Here is a 24,380-nt window from a genome sequence, read left to right as displayed (position 1 = left end):
ATAATATAACTTAAGGAGTGAACAGATCAATATAAAATTAAATTCATCTTCAATGTCATTAGCACATATAAAGTATTTTAGTTTTGTCAACATTTTAATATCTGGTTTTCAGGATTGGCAGTCCTCTTACAACCAGAACACGTGACAGATTTAAGAAATGTCTGATATCTTTTACGTTCATCGGCATATGAAAAAACAAATCATCCGCGAAGTGTGTAAAACGTGGGTTTTTTTAATGGGTTTTTTTATTATTTTTTTTTCGCGGTAGGACGTGCATTCTGATTTCAATTTAAATATGCCCCTTATTTCGGTATCAGATATACCCACCTTAAACCCCCATGTTTAAAAAAACAAATAAAACAACAGGAGCCGCATTAATTCTGGAACTTTGGTCTGACCAGAGATCGAACAAAAATAGTTTTCTGGTAAATCCTGTTTGCGTCTGTTTTACAGGACTACATGGCGGCGACCCGCCCAGTAGAGGGTGTGCACTACTTCTCTAACGGGTACGAGTACTACAAGGCGTGTCTCAAGTGGTACCTGTGGTACGACGTCTCCCCCGAACAGATCTTCGAGACAGGAGTCAAGGAAGTAGCCCGGATCGAGAGGCAGATGAAGAAGGTAAAATGGTCCACATTACAATTTGCTGTCTCGTCGTGGGTTTTGTTGCGATTAACAAAATATAACAGACAACTGTATTTAAAGGAATGAATGAATGAATGAATGAATGAATGTTTAACGACACCCCAGCACGAAAAATACATCGGCTATTGGGTGTCAAACTATGGTAATGCAAATAAATAAAGTGATGATCAACATCAATATAAAAATTCAAAAACAGTGTAAAGAACTGTGCAAAAACACAAATATCACAGAATTTTACGGATACTGAATATTACTCAAAACTTCAATTTTGTGTAGTATTGGCCATTCTCAAAGAGAATGTTACACCCCTGTACCACGGTGAGGTTACAGCACACGCAGGGGGTATTTAAAGGGAACCTGTAAGAAAACCGCTTTGTATAAATTAAGTGCCTATATCAAAAATTAAAATTAAATAAAAATAAAACATGAAAAGCCTCCTACTTTTTATGTTGAATAGCGGAGAAAGTTTTTTGTTTTGTTGGGGGGTTTTTTTTTTGGGGGGGGGGGGGTGGCTTCGTTTTTGGTTTTTGTTGTGTGTGGTTTTTTGGGGGTGGGTTTTTTTTTTTTGGGGGGGGGTTCGGGTTTTTTTTTTGGGTTTGTTTTCGGGGTCTTTTTAGAGCACATTGATTTATTAATCATCGGCTATTGGATGTCAAACATTAAATTTGGTAATTTTGACATATTATAGTCTGAGAAAGTTAAGCCGCTACATTTTTCCATTAGTAGTAAAGGATATTTTATATACACCATCCCACAGACAGGATAGCAATTGTCATGGCCTTTGAAACACCAGTCGTGCTGCACTTGATGGAACGAGGAACAGCCCATTGGGTCCCCTAACGGGGATCGATCGCATTAGGCGAGCACTTTACCACTGTGCTACGTCTTGCCTCAGCAAAGTATGCAAAGCAGAATATTGATGGTTTTTGCACAAAAGTAGTTTATTATATTTTCTTACACACCCGTTGGTGAGAACATCTTTCGTTATTTTCGATAACACATACTTGTTAACACATGTATGTGTGTTAACACTTTCAAGACATAAGACTGGCTGCTCTTAGGTGATGATCAGGTCACCAATGCCATACATCCAATGAAAAAACAGCACAATCGAAACCAATTACATTGACGGATAGTTAACCTGACAATCATTTGTCCGTGACGCGTAAGTTACCTAAAAGTGAAAGGGCTGTAAATGACTTTTAGTTGATAAAGATGTTAAAATGTGCTTAAAACCTGAGGTTTTTTTAGGATAGAATAATTATTCTTTATGCATATTGAAGCCAAATCCCACCTGTGTGACATCGAGTTAAAAACATCCGATAGACCACTCAACTGTGATGACCAAGACGCCAAACAAACACCGTCCAACAGAATTAGCTCTATTGAAATTGACTGTTGGTCACTTGCAAGTTTAATGCATGGAGTAACGTTTTTGTTTCTTGTGAACATGGTTTTGGGTGACAGTTAACAAATAGAAGAAGTTTCTTTTGTTTAAAGACACCACTAGAGCACATTGATTTATTAATCATCGACTATTGGATGTCAAACATTTGGTAATTTTGGCATATAGTCTTAGATAGGACACCCGCTACATTGTTCCATTATATGCACCATCCCATAGACAGGATAGCATATACCACAGCCTTTGATATACCAGTCGTGGTGCACTGCCTGGAAGGAGAAATAGCCCAATGGCCCCGACGGGGATCGATCCCAAACCGATCACACATCAAGCGAGCGCTTTACCATTGGGCTACGTCCCGCTCTCAATTAACAAATAGAGTATTTCATGATACCATTTATCTTGCAGCTCGTTGTTTGAAAAAATATGCAATTCGCTTTCGCTTTTTAAATTAATTGTGAAACTCGTTATTAAGATGTATGTAAGTGCGTGGTATCTAACAATCTGATTAAAATTAGCTCTAGTTGTCTACTAGTAGATCTAACAGCATTGCGTGGATTCCCATGTCCAGGTGACATTTCATCTATAAATAACAATTTAAATATCGACCAATTACACTTCGCCTTTTATAGCGTTATTCGGGAGCATACAAATTCTAAAAATATCGGGCGAGACTATATATGCAATAGGCGAACAGGGGGAAAAGTGCAGTAATAAACTTTGGATTGTATACTAGTATAAACAGATTTTATGGCTATACCATCACGGGTTTTTTTTTTCGTCTTAAAACGAATTTTATATAAAATGTTATATTGAAATTAGTTTCCGGCATACTTCGTAATTCACCCGAATCATTTCGTATACCCTCGGCATAATCCCGAATGTTATCAAATTCAAAACTGGCTTGATTTTGTAAGTAAGGTTTTGATTGGTCGAATGAAAGGTAAGCTGGACATGAGCTCCAACGGGGTGCCGTTAGATCCACAGGTAATAGTAATTAACCAGTGGAGCTTAGTTTAATTAGATTGGGTATCTAACTAGTCCAATACATCTGAATTCAGTTGAATGTCAAGACTATAGTCCGTTCCATCATTCTATTAAAATGTTTTTTGTAAACAATTTCAGTTTGGTTTGACATAAGAAGAAAAGTAAAATTGTTTTGGAAATAACAAATAAATACAATTTGTGTGTGCAATTTGTAAATTTGTGTGGAAATAAAATGCTTGTAGTAAATTGCATAGTGTGAAAAAGAAATGCGATCCCTGTGGGACGGACTATAGTATACGTTCATTCATGTATTTCTGAGCGGAAGTGTAAGACAGAAAGCAACGAGAGAGAAAAGAATGTCGAAAGATAAAGCGACGATTTATTATTAGTGACAGCCACCTCTGGTACCGACGACTAGACTGTGAGTTTTAGACCCTCACTTCAGGGCAAAGTAACTCGACTATTAACCCAACTATTTGCTGTTATTTTTTTAATAAGTCATAAATAATCACTAATGGATGAGCGTGGAATAACTAGTGTTGATAATAAGCATCGCAAGCCGGATTATAATGAGCGCTTTGTACAGCACATCAAAGGTGATGATAATCGAGACTGACAGATCGTTATCTCTAATGAAATTCTGCTGAACACCATCTGGTTAAAGGAACATTCCTGAGTTTGCTGCAATGTTTAAGATGTTATCGACTAACAGAGACTTGTTAACAATTATAATTACATATCAAATATATTTTTCTGCATAAATTATTAGTGGCTGTATATTAAACGTGTTTCTGATCGTTCTAATATTTGTACTAGGTAAACTTTATTTTATTTTCTAAAATATATATTTTTTGTACGTGCGAAATTATTTGAAGACAAAATCCACTTTGGGCATCTTACAAATATTAAGACGACCAGAAACGCATTAAATATACAGACACTGATATTCTAAACAAGAAAATATATTTAATATGCAAGTTTAATCGTAGAACTATTTTATTAGTCAGAAACATCTTACAATGCAGCAAACTCAGGAATGTCCCTTTAAGAACGAATCTAGGAATGGGCCCAATTTCACAAAACATCGCAAACTTAGTTTTGCACGTAAACGTAAATCTACGACTGAACCACAATTCTTATTACTATTATAGTTCAACAACTATAGTTTGAAGAACACATATATCATTTTCTTTTGAACTTAAAATACTCCAGCTTCCGTAATGATGTAATTTTCTGAGTGAAATAGACGCCAAACACGTGCAAACATACTATCAGTATAACTGCTAGTAGCAGTTAGACGTAAAGTATGATGTTTAGTGAAATAGACGCCAAACACGTGCAAACACACTATCAGTATAACTGCTAGTAGCAGTTAGACGTAAAGTTATGATGTTTAGTGAAATTGGCCCCTTGTACAGAGCGCGGTTCCGTGTCAGTTATATGGGAAGTGTGAAGTTTCAACATTGTTTAAAATGTTAAAGGAGTTGCACATGGTCGAGGAAATTGGAAGCGGGCAGAATGTACTGATCTCTGCTCTAGCTCTGAAAACTATTCATCCCTCAGTTTAATATATATACTAGTAACTCCCCCACCCACCCCCTCAATTTCTGACATAGGCGTACGGACACCCATTTTTTAAAGGGGGAGTGGGGGGTCCCTGATTTGTGTCGGTATTAAACGAAACTGCCCGAATCTGGATATCCACATTTCTTCATAAATTAGCATTACTGTCAAACAGCTATTAGGTTTCAGTCATGAACTAAATCTTAAGCTACAACACTTTAAATGTGAATTCCGGACTATTATCATGGAATGGGTGTTTAGTTAATTAGGATCCTTAACGTTTTATAAGTATATGGACCCAGGTTGAAAGCACGGGCGTTCGAGTCCTGGGCCCCGTTCCACGAAGCGATCTTAGCCCTAAGATCAACAAATGCATAGGGTAGCTATGCGCTTACGGTGATCTTAGGGCTAAGATCGCTTTGTGGAACGTTGGCACTGGTCTACGCGTATAGGTGTATGATTAGTACCAGTCAATGGAACACCGATGCGCGCAACGCTATGTAGCCGTTGTTGATGTATATAGAGACATAAACAACGGCTACATAGCGTTGCGCGCATCGGTTTTCCATCGACTGGTACTAATCACACACCCGAACGCCCATGACTGAAAGGGTGATTTCTGGTGAACGGTTCAAACTGGATTTTGATAAAAGTACAGCTGAAATTTCTGATTTGATTTTCAATCATCTTTTATTACGAAATGATTTTATTTCAGGTTATGCAGAGTGTGGGGTTTAACGGCGACCTCAAGTCGTTTTTCAACTACGTCAAATACATTCCCAAGTTCTACAACCATACCAAGGTAACATTTTACATTTTTCCTGTCTGTGGGATGGTGTATGTAAAAGATCCCTTGCTGCTAATCGACAAGAGTAGTCTATGAAGTGGCGACAGCGGGTTTCCTCTCTCTATATCTGTGTGGTCCTTAACCATATGTCTCACGCAATATAACCGTAAATAAAATGTGTTGAGTGCGTCGTTAAATAAAACATTTCCTTCCTTTACATTGTGTTTTGGTGCCTCAGTCTTTGTATCATTATTAACTTACTGTGTACCGAAACATAGACAAGGTGCAATATCTGACTACATTCAGTAACATATCTGCGTATTTAAGTATAACTTCGTATTGGTTTCTGTATCTCAGAAACTAGCAAGCATTATCGACAAACGGCTAGCTAAACTCACACCTGAGCCAAGTTCAGCAGCCAGACCGAGCGGAAAAACGTCCGCTAGACTGGTTTCTGTGCTTCACGCTAAACCAAATAGCCACGTCGGGAACCAATCAAATAGTTCGCGAGCGTTAGCGCGTCGTTTGCTAGCTGAACTTAGCCCAGGCGTGTTGCTAAACTAGCATTCCTTGCATTGGCGGATCCGACTTCCTTGAACTCACCTCCGTCCTTCTGAAGTGCTCTTTTTAATGCCTTTTTTAATGCCTTTTTTTCCAAATTTATCATCTATAATATATAGTTCACTAAATTGCCCCGATACGTGTTTTCTAGCATTTTTTTTTTTTATTTCCGGGGGAACCCCGTACATTTCTCTCTCCCCTTAGGAGCTCATTCCATTTGCCTTCTGCTCTTTTTTAGAGTTTTGTGACCTGCCTCCTACCCCTATAAAGTCAAATTAACAAATGACCTCCATTTTCAATTTTGATGAAGAATTCTAAATAACGCGTCAAAATTACCTTCATGAAATTACGCAACATTTTTTATATGACTTTAATCCTACGGGACATTTGCAAATTCAGTAGCACCAAAACCAACCCTCGCCCTCTACCGACCATGGTCGGGCTGCTTGTACTCCCTTGCACACGCCAGCGCGAACGACCCCCCTCTCCCACCCACCCTAACCCCTTTTCTGTCCTCGGCCTCATTCCAAATTCTTAGCGCTAAGATCATCTTAAGTGTATATAATCGTTATACATTAAAGGTGATCTTAGGGCTAAGATCGCTTCGTGGAACAGGGCCCTGAACGGAGGAGCCGGCCGAGGACCACACCTGTGCCCATGACAGGTGTGTGCTACAACAGATTTTTCTAAATGTACGCATTAAAACCTATGACATGACCTGACCTGACCCGACCTGATTTACTTTTTTAATAGCGACATGTCCTAAACATAAAATTGATTTAACATGATCTTGGCACATTACTCCTTGGCATTTTAATGCACTAGCCGGGCCGAATATATACATGTACCCGCGATAAAGATTGACCCATCTAGGATCTAATCCCTTCGGCGGTCCCGTGTTCTTCCTAGTGCTTAACAAATGATGTAACAAAGGCCGTGGTATGTACTATCCTGTCTGTGGAATGCTGCATATAAAAGGTTCCTTGCTACTAATCGGAAAGAATAGCCCATTACGTGGCGGTAGCGGGTTTCCTCTCTAATTATCTGTGTGGTCCTTAACCGTATGACCAACGCCATATAACTCGTAACTAACATTTGTTAAGTGTATCATTAAATAAAACATTTCTCCTTTCTTATACAAGAAATGTTGTATGTTTTACAGGACCAGCTGCTAAATCGTTACGTGGACATTATCAACAACAAAATCCAACCCAAACTGAAGTTCCTCTTCAAGAATATATCATTGCCTAAAATAAAGTGAGTACATTTAAATTGAAAATACCGACATTTTAACAACACATTAAACTTGTCTTGGGACACTGGCCTCAGTGGTGTCGTGGTTAAGCCATCGGACATAAGGTTGGTAGATACCGGGTTCGCAGCCCGGTACCGACTCCCACCCAGAGCGTGTTTTACCTACTCAATGGGTAGGTGTAAGACCACAACATCCTCTTCTCTCTCACTAACTCACTGTCCTGGACAGACAGCCCAGATAGCTGATACGTTTCCACAGGACAGCGTGCTTGAACTTTAATTGGGTATAAGTACAAAAATAAGTAAAAGAATAAAAGAAAGTTTTGGGGCACACAAAAACTGTATCTAGCAAGAATTTTCTTTACTTGTGTACATTAAACGGAATCTATCCTAAAATAACTGGGGGAGGTGGTGGTGTAGATTAAAAAAAGAAAAGAAAAAAGAAACCAGGGCCCCTATTTTCGAAGCAATCTTAGTCTACGAAATCGTAAAATTATCGTAAGCTATGACGTCACTATGGCGTGTGCTGTAGTGACGTCACACCTATTTCGTAGCGCTAAGATAGCTTCGAAAATATATGTGGTCCCAGGCCATTCTGAACTGAAAGAACACCATTTTTATAGCATTACTCCGCTTTTCTGTTATGGCTATGCGTTTTTCAAAATACACCTTTTGTAACAACAAATGCTTAAAGGGACTGTCCTGAGTTTGCAGCCATTGTACTTAAGGACTGATTCTCAATAAAGAGGTGCATATAAGGATCATGAAACGACCAAAAATAAATCTTTTGAAATCAATGAATATTACATTCCATATAATAGTTATATATGTCAGCTGTATAATGGTATAATAGTTTCAAGTTAACTTTCATGGTTTTGTCTCACTGCATGGAATTGTAGCAGCTCTTGATACTTAATTTTGCAGTACAGAAATGTACGTTATATATTACCCACTTCCAATAAAATTATACTGAAATATCACTAAGACACATATCGGAAAAACACTATCAGCATGATAGAAATATATATTTAATAGACCTATCAGGAATTAAACAAAAACATCAAACTGATATCAAAATTTATTGATTTGTATTGGCACCAACACAGTCACAGTAAACCACTGCCAAATAGGATTTTAACTTCAAACTGATCTGCTACAAGTTCACTCACCAAGTAGCATCTTGAAATGCACATATTTTGTGATTTCAAAGACAAGCAAGAAAGAAAGCTCAATACCTAAACATGTTTGCTGATCGCCGCAGTAAATAATTGCTATCCTTTTCATAATAGTAAATTGTAACGTACGTTTCACGAACAAGCTAAAATCTAAAAAAATACTATTTTAAGTGGAAAAACACCAAGGAAACGAAGAATTATAGTTATCTTATTTTCTGATAACCTAAAACTTTAATAATGAGTGTCTATCTTCGACATAATAATTCCTTTACACAGTGTAACGTACATTTCACATCTGCAAATATTTGTATTCGGCCACTAATTAAACTAATGAAAATAGTAAAAAAAAACATCTTTCGAGGTTTCAGATTATGCTGATAGATAAACTGAACAATAATTTTGGGTCACATCCAAACATTAATGGCATACTTTCTTAATGATTGGTAACGTAAGTTTCTTGACAAAGTTCAATTTTGTCAACTTCTTTCTGTGGAATTTTGAACATTCGCTTTGATTTTCCCGACGGTACTGGATCATGAATGATACACAAAACAGACTCCAGGCTAATCCAAATGACATCTGGACGTGGGGGCCATTGAAACATCTGCCTACTTTGTTTCATAAATGAAACTTCCACTGGCAAGTTACTCGCATCCTTCTCAACTTGCAGTATTTTGCCTATGTACCATTTATTTCCATAGCAGCTATATAGATCCCGCCTCAAATCTTGTATATCAATATATCTTTTCTGTGATTCCCCTAAGACCATACCAGATTCGTCTGGTGTTGGCTCTTGTAGAACTTCGACATTCTGTTCTTGTGAAAAAGAGATCGTTGCATTTGTTGTCAGTTCACAAAGACCTTCTTGTCGCCAGTCATTGCAGTCTGAACCAGAGATGAAATGTCACAAAAGCAGGTGACATTGCGTACCAATACCTTTGAATCCCCTTTGCCAATGACTGCATGGATATGCATGGTACTCTTTATAGGTCTTATTTTCAAAAATTTAATTTGATCTGAAATTTTGTCACATTCTTCTGAAGAAACAAAGATAAATTTTACAGACGCCATGTTTGAATTGTTGGCCCAGAGAAAAAAGTCATTTGCATCCTGTATGGTGGCTTTTCCATGTCCAACAGCTTCACCAGCTAACCGTTTAACTGAACCACCCAGACCGCCACAAGGCCCCTTTCCATGCCCTGCTTCGAAATAATTCCAGCGGGCATGGATACCAAATAGGCTGTGGTGGTTAGCTACAAAATTGAAAATAAACCTGTTTCGGTACTGACTTGTAGGACTATCAGTCCAGTAATGCAGTACTTTGACATCTGGGTCGATTTCCTTTACATATGGGATGATCTTCTCTATAATTGCTATAACAGTCGATGAGATGTGACTTGGAACATCTGAAATGGCGACAAAACTCTTATGTTCCAAAGACCCATCATTTCCACGATAATAGCAGACAACTGGATGAATTGTAACGCCTGTCTTATTAAAATACGCATTTTGGATCTCTTCCATGGTGTTGCAACTGTAATTTTACGCAAAATCCATTTGTAGTATGATGTCGTGCTGAGGGAGATTTTCTTTTAATGTTCGGATTGCTTCATACTGTATCTTTACTCTTGTGATGTGGTCTCTAAATTCCACTGCCTCTTTCTTTAAAATATCCAAGAACGTTTCTTTTGGTACAACAGTTTGGACAATTCGCATTACAGATTTCCTTTTGTTTTTCTCTTCGATTTCTACCCTCTTCCATTGGTTGTAGGTAACATTTTCCGGAAGCCCATATTCATCACAATCATGGTTTTCTTTTACAAATGTTTCTGGATTAATAGGTACATTGACGCCTTCCTTGCGAATAGCTTTGATTTTTAGGGCCATGTTTTGATGTTTAGTGCATAAGCACGTACTCCTAGTGATGAAAGAAGTAAGAAGGACATGTTTAGGTCTGGCTCGGCAAAACGACGGCATTGATATTTTTATTGTCGGGTTTTCCGAAAGGAACTTCACGTGCAAATTGGCCAAATAATCAGTCAGTATTCGCTTTTGTATTTTTACTCCATGTATTGTCTTAGTATCGGACTTTCCTGGTTGACACCGACTGTTATCATCACGCTCATAAAATTCAAGTAGATTTTGTTGCAAATTCTGTATTATTCTGGATCTTCTTTTCTTTTCTAGTGTAAGGGATTTGTCCTTCACACTTGCCAAAGAGTTTCTACTCATTCCTGTTTTAACACTCATCATTTTAATGCATCGATATTTCTTTAAGATTTTGCCAGCTGCTACTCTGTGAAGGATAGTTTTATTTCCAGATTTCATCCTGGACTCCTTTAATTCGTGTAACACAACATTACTAAATAGCAGTTCCTTTCGTACACTTGATGCTTGTTCATTTGTTAGCTTTGCTTGATACATTAGAGCCTCTGTTTTACTTCTTGGTGTCTTAGGGGTTCCAGTTATCTCTCTATCTGGTGGTTGTTTTTTCTTCAGTCTTGTCACTTGTTTCTTTGCCGATCTGTATTTCCTAAAAAGTGCAGCCTTTTCTCTGTTGAGACTTACAATTCTTCTGTGTGCTCTGGATAAAGCCTTTGCTATTCTTTTCTTGGGACCTCTTCTACGAGCATTTGGGAATCCTAGTCTTACAACTAATCTTTCACTTGAGGTAGAAGGTTCTTGACTATCATATCCACTTGTTTCTTGAACATCTGTTGACTCCATATCTCTATTTTCCCTGTCTATTTCAAGTAACTTTTGTTTCTTCTTTTCTCTGTGTTTCTTCAAACGTTCTTTATTTATTTTCTTTCTTTTCTTTCGCTCTTTTTCACTAAGTTGGCTTGATGGAATATAATTGGCCTTTCTTCTTTCTCTTTCTTTCTTCAGGTATTTCTCTCCCTCGTTTGCCTTTTTGCGTTCTCTATATGCATGCTGAATCTCAGCTCGAGTTTTTGCCATAGTTTCTATAAATGGAGACTGAAAAATTTAAAATGAAATTACGTTACCAAAGGTTTCATAAAGAGTTGATAGATGCAAGAAATTAATTATAAAATATATGTGTAAATATTGCAAAATATATAGTTTTGTCAAATCAGGTTAACCGTTAAATGACACGTACTTTAACTTTAATGGAAGAGGTAGTTCTAATTAATGTCACTCTATTTATCCTAGTTATATGAAACCGATGCAGTATATTTTAAATTAACGTAAAACTGCTTTAACTTAAAAATAATTACATCTAACATTTATAATTTGATTGTAAATGTAATAAAATATGATAGCCTAAACATTCAAGAAGTTTAACTTACGGAAAGAACATTAATTAAACAATACAAACTGGTGCCTGATAGTTGAAATGTTCGTTACCAATTATAACGTACATTTCAATTATTTTAGTCCACTGTGGAGGAAAAGTAATAAAAAGTAGCAAAACACGCACCAGCTGATATAAAATATCTAATTTTATTTTTAAAGCAGAAACAGTTTTGTTCATACTTGACTATAAGCAAGAATTGTTCTGAATAAAATACCAACTCACAGCTTGACTTTTACACTCAGTGCAAATATTCCCATCCACGTGTTTCAGTCTCTGAGATCGTAGATTACAAAGTGGAATCCCCTTGCAAATCACTTGGCAGTACTAATAATCAAGCATTCTTCTTATTTCATGAGAAACGTACATTTCATATAACGTACATTTCATATAACGTACATTTCAATAACGATCATGTCATACGCGCACAAATCAATATCTATAAACATACTGTTATAAAAGGCATATTTGCTAACATGCAGTATTTGAGTGGAATATACAACTAAATTATGGAATAACAAGGTATAACTTCTGGTGACGATAATTATTGTATAAACAGCGGTAACATACATTTCAAGAATTTGTATACGCTGCCCAATCTAAATAATTGTTGTGCTGTTTATTTTCAGCATTAAATTGAAGGTGATGTCTTTCCTTATAAAAGTGATTGTGCAATAGAAATAAATAATTTCGAATATACATCAGTGTCAGAACTCACTTAGAAAATGCGATATTAACAAAGATAAAATGTGTAACGTACATTTCACATTTACTTGAGACAACATCGTTTGGCCCTGGGATACTAATTCAGTTCCCTCATTTAATTACAATTTCATAAAAAGTCAACAGAATATTAACAAACTTTGCGATAATAACAAATATTTGAACCCAGTAGTGTTTTTTCATTGGTAGTATACATTTGTTATAAAATATATTCAAGTGAGACAGTAACGAACATTTCCAATTTTAAATGTTATGTCGCCGAATCATAAAAAATAACAGTCCACATATTATGTTACAAAGGTAATACATGGGTATGTTTCGGACTAGAAACTCACTTGGTTTCCCAGAGTAATTGACGACAGTATTTTATGGTGCCGCACGTAAAATACTGAAATGCACACCCTTATTGAGAATCAGTGAAGATGTTTGCGATAACATACCCTTGTTGGCGACTACTATTTCATACTAAATACATTTTCTTGTTTAGAATACCAGTGTCCATATATCGAATGTGTTTGCGGTCGTACACTAATGTTTGTAGTACTCAGATTTTACTTTAATTCGTAATATATATTTTTTCGTATGTACAAAAGTATTGGGAGGTAAAATCCGGTTTGGACTACTTCAAGCATTGGGATAACAACAAACACCTTGTAAACACAGACACTGATATTTTAAATAAGAAAATATATTTACTTTAATTCGTAATATATATTTTTTCGTATGTACAAAAGTATTGGGAGGTAAAATCCGGTTTGGACTACTTCAAGCATTGGGATAACAACAAACACCTTGTAAACACAAACACTGATATTTTAAATAAGAAAATATATTTAATTTGTATGTTATATCATCGAAAAGGCTCGACTGGTCGGAAACATTTTACAATAATTGTAAACTCAGGACTGTCCCTTTATATAACCCTTCAGATATTCGCTTGCAAATCCATTAGTAAATGATTGATTGAAACATATTTTATCGCTTTTTCAAAAAGAACAAATGGATTATGCACAAGTTTACACTTACTAGGCTTAACTAGTACTAGTAACATCACATCGTCATAAAACCATAGGTTGGTCGTCTCTTTGAATTCTTTTACATGCAGTAAGCAATACATTTTTTTTTTAGATGAACATTAATTCATTAATTATAGTTTGACATCCAATAGCCAATGTATTTTTCGTGCTGGGGTGTCATTAAACATCTATTCTGTTCTATTCTATTCTATTCTATTCTATTCTATTCTATTCTATTCCATTCTATTTAATTCGACCAACAACTTGTGTTCATTATCCTGCATATAAGATTACGTGTAACAAATTGTATGTGTTCTTGTTTCAGTGTTATACCCATTGAGAGTGATGGACCGTGGGGATCGTATGGGCAGAACATGTTTTACGCCAATCTGAAGGATGCAACACAACGGTATGCAACAGAATGCTATGCAAGGAATGCGGGGCAATGCAAGAACTTTATTTCAGTCTTCATATATATATATATATATATATATATATATATATATATATATATATATATATATATATATATATATTCTTTAAAAAAGTAGGGCACCTGAAATATTAATGTTAATATCAACTATTAGACCGAACATACGTTTTGACCACAGATATCCTTGTAAAGAACGTTCAGGTCTGTTTATCAACACACTGAAACACATTCAATAGTGTGCACGTGCATCACGCAGTTGCTCCATACAAGTGCGTGCTGTGTCATTCTCGATTTTGACAATTTCCAGTAAGGTCGATTAATCACTGTGGAACATTATTTCTGTCAATCGTTTTCATTCTGTTGATCATACAGTTGTTATTGTTTTGTTTTTAGTCATTTTTATTGTTTGAATTGCGATTTACTGATAAAAAAAAACCGTCAACTTTCAAATTTCACTTCTGACCCCAATCGTCCTTCAAGATCATTGGTGGTCCTAAAACCTACTGTAATACTGAACTGCCGGTTGTAATGTTTGCCCAATTAATTCACTATTATCATATAACCATTCCCCACAGCTAATATACCTTACAATTTTGGCAATTGTAAATTCTTATTAGAGTTCCCCTACTTTTTTTGAAGAGTATATTATTGGAAGAAGCCATCTACCTATAAACTAATAAAATTATTTAATGTAAAGAAGATAACAGAACTCAATAAACTAACTAAATACCTCTCTGATTGTTATAAACTAAGATCCACTTTACTGGTAAGATAAAACAATATGTTTGACAAATGGTTTGTATGTGCATATTTATGTATGCGATTTTAAACATGTCCATGTTCTCCTGCACTATAATGTACTGTTAAAATTATGCATCCTCCTTATGTATCATAGCTTATGTATGTTGGGTAGATGAACTGTAAACTTAGACTAAGATTATTTTTACATGCCCCTATATCACTAAGGTTTCAGGCATAGAACTGTAAAGCTCAAGGCAAATAAAGATTTGAATTGGCCAATCACTTTTTCTTGCACAAAAAAAGCGATGAAAATGTATACAGTGTTTCTGCCAGAAAGAATTTTTTTGGTATGGCGCTATGGAATTGAATGCAACCACAGTCAACAGGGGGTATGGGGGGCCTCCCCCACAAAGAAAATGAGTTACATTTAGGTTTAAGGTCAAGAAAATCATACAATAATAATAAGAGTCATTAATTTTGTCAAAATGTTAACTTAAAAAAATTAAAATTTGGGTATGGCGCCATACCCGTTTTACCCTCTGGCAGGAACCCTGGTATATACTATGGCATGGTAGTTATTTCTTCAGACCTTGTTTCAATAAATGTGATGTTATATCGTGAAATAGTTTCTGAATGTCTGTCATGTAACGTTTTGCACGTTTTCAAGATCTGTAGCTTTATTTTCAAAATCATATTGACAAAACCATTAACATTTTCAAAATCGTATCACTACACGTAGTCAAAATGATATTTTGATAACATCAGGACTCCCCCAATGATTCACTGCCAGGTGTTTTGCCATTAGGAAGACTGCCACTTCCTTTGAAGATAGACCCTTGCTACATCATCTGTAGGTGGATTGCCAATCATTACTCAAAACACATCGAAGTTGGATCTGGGTCTGGTGATTCTGGTGCTTTCAAAATACAGCACATGTTTAAATATATGTCGCCTGCTGCCAGATCTGTAGTTGATGCCAGTATAGATGCAATGCGTTTCGTCACATTCAATTCAGTGTGTTTCTTGTGTGACTAATACCATTCTCGCCAAACCTAGACCGTGACTGAAACATTGTATTGCTTTAAAAAAAAAAAAAAAACACGTTATACAAAAATAAACAAGTTATACAAGTTAGGCCTTCTCCATAATATATAGACGTCACGACTAATGTATTTATTCAATTTAAATATGAACATACATGAATATTATTGAAAGAAAGAAAGAATGAATGAATGAATGAATGAATGAATGTTTAACGACACCCCAGCTCTAAAACAGGGAACGTCTTTTTTCATACTACAACTTATTTATTTCTAAGCCGATTGTTTTCAAAATTGCACACAAAAATTGGTGTGTTTTTGTTGTTATTTCCAAAACACTTTTACTTTTCTTCTTACGTCAAACCAAACTGAATTATTTACAAAAACAACAACCCAGTTTTATAGAATGACAGGACGGACTATTGACTAGACCCATGTGGACTAGACCCAGGTTCGATGTGCTTGGGCCTGAGACCCAAAACTTGCATAAGATAGAGATCATTGGTAACATTTTTATTTTCTTATTTCTAGGTCAACATTCATGATGCGTCCACTGGCTCTGCACGAAGCTGACCCGGGCCACCACTTCCAGGAGGTGTACGCCAGCAACTTCCCCATTCCAAAGTACAGGGCTGAGAGCATCAGCAACAGACTGTACGCCGTGCCATTCCACTTCCCTGTCTTCAGCGCTTACGTAGAAGTGAGTGCTTCATTTTGGACATGACTTCTTTAAAAATGGGAGCAGGAAGTAGCCCTGTGGAAAAGCGTTCGCTTGATGCGCGGTCGGTCTAGGGTAGATCCCCGTCGGTGGACCCATTGGGCTATATTTCTTTCCAGCCAGTGTTCCACAACTGGTGTAGCAAAGGCTGTGGTATGTGCTATCCTGTCTGTGGGATGGTGCATATAAAAGATCTCTTGCTGCTAATCGAAATATTTGTGTGGTCCTTAACCATATGTCTGACGCCATATAATCATAAATAAAATGTATTGAGTGTGTCGTTAAATAAAACATTTCCTTCCTTCCTTTAAAAATGCTAATCCTGTTTAATGGGAAATGTAAATTATTTTTGACTATTGCATCTTTGCACAATGTCATTACTTGCAATTGCTTGCTTAGATACTCGTTGCTGGAAATCCAACATGCTTGGTCACCCTAACGTTCCTATTAGCTCAAAACGCATTTTATGCGAAAAATACTCAAGAAAAATTAATGAAATGCCAATAGATATTTTTTAGCATTTTTTCTTCAATATGGTGCAACACACAATTCATTTTGGTTAGGGACCATAAGGTCTACCAAGTAAAGCTTGTAAATGGGTATGTTAGTTACGGCCATTGGATTCATCATTTTTCGGAGGTTGTGTTTGACAATTTTGACCGTAGAAGTGCTTGTAAATGTGTAGATTAATTAATTATGGCGATTGGATTTATGATTTATCGGATGTAGTGTTTGACAACTTTGATCATAATAGTAAAGTTTGTAAATGCTTTGGTTAATTATGACCATTGGATTTATAATTTCTTGGAGATTGTGTTTGACAATTTCGATCATAGTAAAGGTATTACTAAACCAAATAACATCCGGCTGGGTCAACGTTCGAGGTGCACCGACGTTTGATAGAGCATTTAATATCACAAGTCCTGTCATTCGTGATAAATGTGTTTGTTGTTAAACAAAATAGTTTCATCTGGACAAAACATGAATCCAGTTTTATTGCATTGAGTACCATTGTGTCAAGTAGCCTTGTGCTTGAAGCATGTATGGAGTACCTGTAAAAACAAGTACTGATTATACCAAAAATGAGCCATGAAAGGTACCATTTTCTTCAGTTAATACTTTGAAGTAGAGGTTGTAGTACTGATATTTATGGGTCAGTCTGGTTGATATATTTCATATAATGTTTTGAAACACAAATGATAACATAGTCACCTGGGGGATTTTATTTGGTATAGTACACTCTAAATTGGAAGTGTTAAAAAGACTTCCCGCGAGACTATAGGTTTTGGGCAGTAATGGATTTAAGATCTTTCATGGGAGAGTAAAAACAATTTCAAAAATTAGATTATTCCCTCCCTCTTGTAATTTGCAAAATCATTTTATAATAGAATAGAATAGAATAGAATAGATGTTTAACGACACCCCAGCACGAAAAATACATCAGCTATTGGGTGTCAAACTTCATTTTATAATTTTCATACATTATTCGCGCTGTGTTATAAACTGTGTACACATTTATCTGATTGTGATATGGTGTTGATCTGTTGTAGGGGTGGGCACTATATGCCGAATATCTCGGTGAAGAAATGGGCCTGTACGAAGACCCGTTTGACCTGTAAGTTGAACTGTATTTATTGTGCAAATGTTTAACACTATTTCAGACTGACATTTTATTAAATAAACATTTGCTATATAAAACAAAAAGTATATATATATATATATACAGTCGAACCTGTCTATGGCGGCCATTCGTGGGACATGACAAAAGTGGCCGCCATAGAGAGGTGGCCGCCGTATGCAGGTCATATATAAGTCCGAATTTTTAAAAACAATTACACGTATGTTGCAATAGAACTATTTAGGTGGCATTTTGAAAATAAATATCAGAAATAAACTGCAGCAGTATTTAATTCCTTCTAGAGTTGACACGTTTAACTCAAGTTGTTTTAGGCTAGATACCCTCTTATCAACTGCGTTTAATGACCCCCGCCGATGACTAGTACATCGCACCGTTAATCCAGATTAAAAACACTTGTTAATTAACGAACACAGCTAAGCGACCGACGACCTTTAAAGGACCGCTGTTTATCAAGCCAATTGGTTACATCAACAAAAACATCTTACGTTCTTTTTTACGATTGCCGACATTTCTTTCTAACTTGCACTAAAAAACAATTGTGGCCGCGATAGCAGGTTCATTTTCGCTTTTTTATTACAAAAGTGTGGCCGCTGGCCGCGTCGAGCAGGTGGTTGCCATATAGAGGTAAACTATATGGTAAAATTCATTGGGGGGACCTCAGGGTGGCCGCCATGGACAGGTGGCCGCCATATGGAGGTGGCCGCGATGGCAGGTTTGACTGTATATATATATATATATACCACCCTCTGCCTATCATTCTCATTATCTTAATACAAAAACCTTTCTAATTTCAAATTAAAGAAAAACTGAAATCGAAAAGGAAGATAAATGTGTTTTAGACTTTTAGTGTTCGTAAATAAGTCTTAACTATATCAAAACTTAATTTCACTTTATTCCTTGTTTATGTGTATTAAAATAAAACAAAATGTCTTATTTGTATTTCAATCATATTTGTATTTTCATATTAGTATAGCTTGCTTTTTTGCATAGTTACACAATTTTAACCATATGTCATGAAACCCCATAATTAATTATATACATGTATGTGTGTGTGTGTGTGTATATATATATATATATATATATATATATATATATGTGTGTGTGTGTGTGTGTGTGTGTGCGTGCGTGTATGTGCGTGTGCGTGTGCGTGTGTGTGTGTGTGTGTAAACCATATTTAAAATACATTCATGTTTTTACTGTATAATTTTATATTTCTAATATTTACAGATTTGGTCGATACTGTTCAGAAATGTTCCGAGCTTGTCGTCTTGTCATTGACACTGGAATCCATGCATTTGGGTAAAGTGACGTAATATTCTCCATTCTTTTACTAAATGATTAAAGGGACATTTCAACGATTGTAATTACATATCAAATATATTTTTCTGCATAAAATATTAGTGGCTGTATATTAAACGTGTTTCTTATCGTTCTAATATTTGTACTAGGTTAAATTTCATCTTATTTCGTAAAATATAGTTTTTTCGTATGTACTAAATTATTTGAACACAAAACCCAGTTTGGGCTTCTTACAAATATTAAGACGACCAGAAACACATAGAATATACAGACACTGGTATTCTAAACAAGAAAATATATTTAATATGCAAGTTTAAACGAAGAAATATTTTATTAGTCGGAAACATCTTACGATGCAGCACACTCAGGAATGTCCCTTTAAATATAGAATTATTCCTAAAAAAAAACCAGTGTATTATTATCCGCATAAATGTTTATAGATGATGGAATCACTGAATAGTTTTTACACGTCATTTGTTCAAAATTAAGAATGTCATGTTCCAGCAGAACAGAAAAATTGGTATTTGTTATGTATTGAGATATTTCTAGTATGACATATGTGGGACATCAGTTTGACGACATCTGCTTGGTTGCTTCATGGTGATGATCCAGTTGCCAAAGCCACAATGACCAATGAAATTAACACTAATAAAGTTCGTGCGCTAGATACTTTTTCAAGAAACGTGTAACATCGTGAAAACCCTGCAATTAATCAAATGTCCACGGCAAAAAAAAAAAAGTGCCGTGGAAAATTAAAAGCTCCACGGCATTGCCGATTGACGTGGGCAATTGCAGGGTTGCTGTCATGTATTTCTAATAACCACCCAACTAGTCTTCTCTATATAATGTTAGGAAAAGCTGTTCCAGAATTATCACTGGTTGCGGATATGAGGAAACGTAATTACTATGTTATGTTTGTTGGATTTGCCACATATTTTCCCTAGGCACACATGACACGATTTTAAATAAAATTTAGTTTATGGCACTGAATATCGAATTAAAAAAAAAATAAACGTCTTTCAGGGAACGCGTCCAAAACAATTTGGTAGGGTGGGTACTCTTTTCACCTAGATGTTAATAATAATCAACAAATCAACAATAAAAAATTAAATTGAAAACAAAAATTAAGGTCCGTCTATTTTCATGATAAGGTTAGGTGATTTCAAGCACACGCTGTTTTTAGGTGCCCCTCCCTTTCACGTGTTTAATTCTAGAACACCTGTAATGTAATATTAATTGTTTTGTGTAACAGGTGGACGAAAGAGCGAGCCATCACGTTTCTCAGCAACTACAGCGACTTCCCGGACAGTCAGATCACGTCAGAGGTGGACCGCTACATCACGTGGCCAGGGCAGGCGTGCAGTTACAAGATCGGGGAGATGAAGTTCAAACAGCTCCGGAGCAGGGCGGAGACCGTGCTAGGTCAGTAACACAAGTTCTCAACCAGAGGGTCATGACAGTTTATGAGTGGCGAGACGTAGCCCAGTGGTAAAGCGCTCACTTGATGCGCGGTCGGTCTGGGATCGATCCCCGTCGGTGGGCACATTGGGCTATTTCTCGTTCAAGCCAGTGCACCACGACTGGTACATCAAAGGCCGTGGTATGCGTTATCCTGTCTGTGGGATGGTGCATATAAAAGATCCCTTGCTACTAATCGAAAAGAGTAGCCCATAAAGTGGCGACAGTGGGTTTCCTCCCTCAATATCTGTGTGGTCCTTAACCATATGTCAAATGTGTTGACTGCGTCATTAAATAAACCATTTCCTTCCTTCCTTGACAGTTTATCCAGTTTAATTATGACGCTCTCATTACGGCGAGAGCACCACCTGCGTATTGAAAAAGTTTGTTTTCTTTAACGACACCACTGGAGCACATTTATTATTTAATCATCAGCTGTTGTATGTCAAACATTTTGCAATTCTGACTCGTAGTCATCAGAGGAAACCTGCTACATTTTTTCCTAATGCAGAAAGGTATCTTTTATATGCACTTACCACAGACAGGAAAGCACATACCACGGCCGTTGGCCAGTGGTGGTGCACTGTTTGGATCGAGAAAAACCCCCAGTCAGTTGAATGGAATCCATCAAGGTCCTACGTATTTAACCGGAACGTTATTAAAAATGGATGCTGTCGTGTTTCGTCCTGTAGTATGTGTATTAACGATTAATATGTCAAATGTTTGATATCAGCGAACTCGAAAATTATTGCGGTATAGGTATTTAACGTCAAACATATGATTGTTGTTGTATTAGAGCGGGAATCTTTGACTACCGTTTGGTAGGCATAGATTGCGCAATTTTGATATACAGTTTTCTCTGGCCGTAATGAGAGCGTCATAACTGTCCAAATGTTTGACTTGCTCTCTTACTGTCGGAGTACTCGGATTCTACCATTCCTAGTGGAGTTGGAGGCGTCAAGGGAGCAGTTGCACCTCAGAACAATATGAAAAACTTACTTTTGTTGAGAGGATTCTCTTGTAAGCGGCAAGCCTACTGTGCCATCATTCTTTTTGTAGTGTTACTCCTCTTGTTCTAGTTAACGTACGATCCTGAACGGTATATTATTAAAGTAGATATGTTGTGTAAAGGGTAACGTTTGTTTTGTTTAACGAGGCCACTAAAGCATATTGATTTATTAATAATCAGTGACTAGCATTAGATATCAAATATGTATTAGGTAATTCTGACAAGTAATCTTAGAGAAAATTCGTGATTGATTTCCAATAGTGACTAGGAATCTTTTTTTTATAACAAACTATGAACTGGGATTGGCAGTCCTCTTCATGTTGATGCAAGAGGCGTGGAATCCCCATTAAAGGATTTCCCCAGGAGTGGCTGATACACTAGATAGAGTTTCATGGAATCAACCACTATTTTGCAATGATATTCTATTGTAGTCTGTCCGATATCAGTTCTGATTTAGTAACCTAGTCTCGTAGTGGCAGTCCTCTCTTTGTAGGTGCAAGAGGGATGAAATCTCCAGTAACGGATCTCCTCGGGAGTGGCCGTCCTATCTTTTTTTTCAAATACCCATTCCACTCTGAATTATGCAGAGATACGGCCCTGATCATGTATTACTGTTTTGTCGTTCAGATTATATGCAATTTCCCACAGAGAGAACACCACATAACCAGTACAGTAACCAGTGTTATATAAATGTACAGTCAAACCTGTCTTAAACGGTCACACAGGGAAGTAGGTAAGAGTGGCTGTTTAAGACAGGTGACCGCTGATTACAGGTTGCCACATATATAGTCTTAATATTTGTAAGGAGCCCAAACTGGATTCTGTTTTCAAATAATTTTCGTACGTACGAAAAAAAACTATTTTAGGAAATAAAATGAAATTTAACCTAGTAAAAATATTAGAACGATCAGAAACACGGTTAATATACAGTCACTAGTATTTTATGCAGAAAAATATATTTGATATCGAATTACAATCGTTAAAAATTATCTGTTAATCGATAACACCTTAAAAGTTGCAGCAAACTCAGGACTGTCCCTTTAAAATATCTCTTTTGTATAATAGTAAACATTTAATGTGGCCGCTTAATACAGGTATTTTAGCGATTTGGGATCCAATTTAGGTGGCCGTTGGCAGCGTTAGACAGGTGACCGCTTATTACAGGTGCATTTACATTTAAATCGTTTGGGAAGGAAAAAAGTGGCCGCTTAAGACAGGTGACCGCTAGAACAGATTTGACTGTACTCTATGGTGTTATTAAACAAAACAAACTTTTAAACTGTCTTTGGTGCCCAGCCAGTGTTTGTTCGCTTGGCAAATGCATTATTCTTACTTCGTTGCCCATTTCACTAAATAAACTAACATGTATAACCAGTGTTAAGGCTCATATACTAGACTGGATGCGGCGTGTGCGTGCGGTCCAGCATAAAACAAATTCAAAATACATTGTTTCAGTTGAGACTAGATGGATGTTTGTTTGTTTGTTTGTTTTGTTTAACGATACCACTAGACCACATTGATTTATTAATCATCGGCTACTGGATGTCAAACATTTGGTCATTTTGACATAGTCATAGAGGAAACCCGCTACATTTTTTTCATTAGTAGCAAGGGATCTTTTATATACACCATCCCACAGACAGGACAGCACTTACCACGGCCTTTGTAATTTTCCAGTCGCGGTGGACTGGCTGGAACGAGAAATAACCCAATGGTCCCACCGATGGGGATCGATCCCAAACCGGTCGCGCATCAAGCGAGCGCTTTACCAATGGGCTTCGTTCCACCCTATACTGGATGTGTGCGCCTGCAAAACGCATGTAGCCAACTGCAATGAAATAATAATAAACGGTTTATATGCCCAACACGTAAGCCACAGTCACTAGATGCAACAGATGTACCAGACGCAACAGAGTCACCAAACGCAACAGACGTACCATACGCAACAGAGTCACCAAACGCAACAGACGTACCAGACGCAACAGAGTCACCAGACGCACCAGTCTATATAAGTCTTTACGCCACTTAGCCAGTGATTAGTTCTTGCTTCGTTGTCCAATTCTCTAAATACACTATGTCTAATTTCAGGTCGTGACTTTGACGTGCGGGAATTCCACGACGTCGTACTAAAAATAGGCAGCGTGCCACTGAACATTCTGGAAGATGTTGTCGACCAGTGGATTGACAACAAAATGGCGGCCGTGACGGCTGAGACAGTTACGGAAGCAGTGGCAGCAGCCACGTCATCGGCTGCCTGTTACCATGGCAGCATCTTTGTTGTTCTTGTTGTTCTGATCTCAGTTACCCTACTTAGACTTGAGCGGTAGCCCAGCCGCAGGCAGCTATATAACTGTACCTACCAGGGGTGGGGTCGGGGGGGGGGGGTGGGGGTGGAGGGTTATTGGAAATAGGGGTAGTTGCCCTACGAGATAAAAGTGAAGAGATGCCCTTTCGAAAAATCTCAGAATTATGGATTGTGTGCGGGTTCGTCCAATGGTAATAATGTTTAAACATCAAATCCAGATGGTAACAATACGCTGACTATCCGTGACCGCTGGAATTCCAACGAGCATTTGTGACAGACTGTGGACAGCCATGCAATCTTGTGAGC

At 37.0% G+C, this 24,380-nt stretch overlaps 1 protein-coding gene across 1 annotated transcript; it reads left to right on the top strand.

Annotated features, from left to right (window-relative positions):
* The first annotated feature begins 326 nt into the window (after positions 1-326).
* Positions 327-24,119, top strand: LOC121367430. Its single transcript, XM_041491598.1, has 9 exons — positions 327-621; positions 5,316-5,402; positions 7,111-7,205; positions 13,758-13,841; positions 16,178-16,346; positions 17,915-17,979; positions 19,231-19,302; positions 20,555-20,724; positions 23,858-24,119. Exons 1-9 carry the CDS (start codon positions 460-462, stop codon positions 24,094-24,096), a joined length of 1,143 nt encoding a protein of 380 aa, XP_041347532.1. The 5' UTR covers positions 327-459; the 3' UTR covers positions 24,097-24,119.
* Positions 24,120-24,380: the final 261 nt, after the last annotated feature.

This window comes from Gigantopelta aegis, chromosome 1 (assembly GCF_016097555.1).
Source record: "Gigantopelta aegis isolate Gae_Host chromosome 1, Gae_host_genome, whole genome shotgun sequence".
NCBI lineage: Eukaryota > Metazoa > Mollusca > Gastropoda > Neomphalida > Peltospiridae > Gigantopelta > Gigantopelta aegis.
Note: the sequence above shows the minus strand (reverse complement) of the source record. Positions and strands in the feature narration are given on the sequence as shown.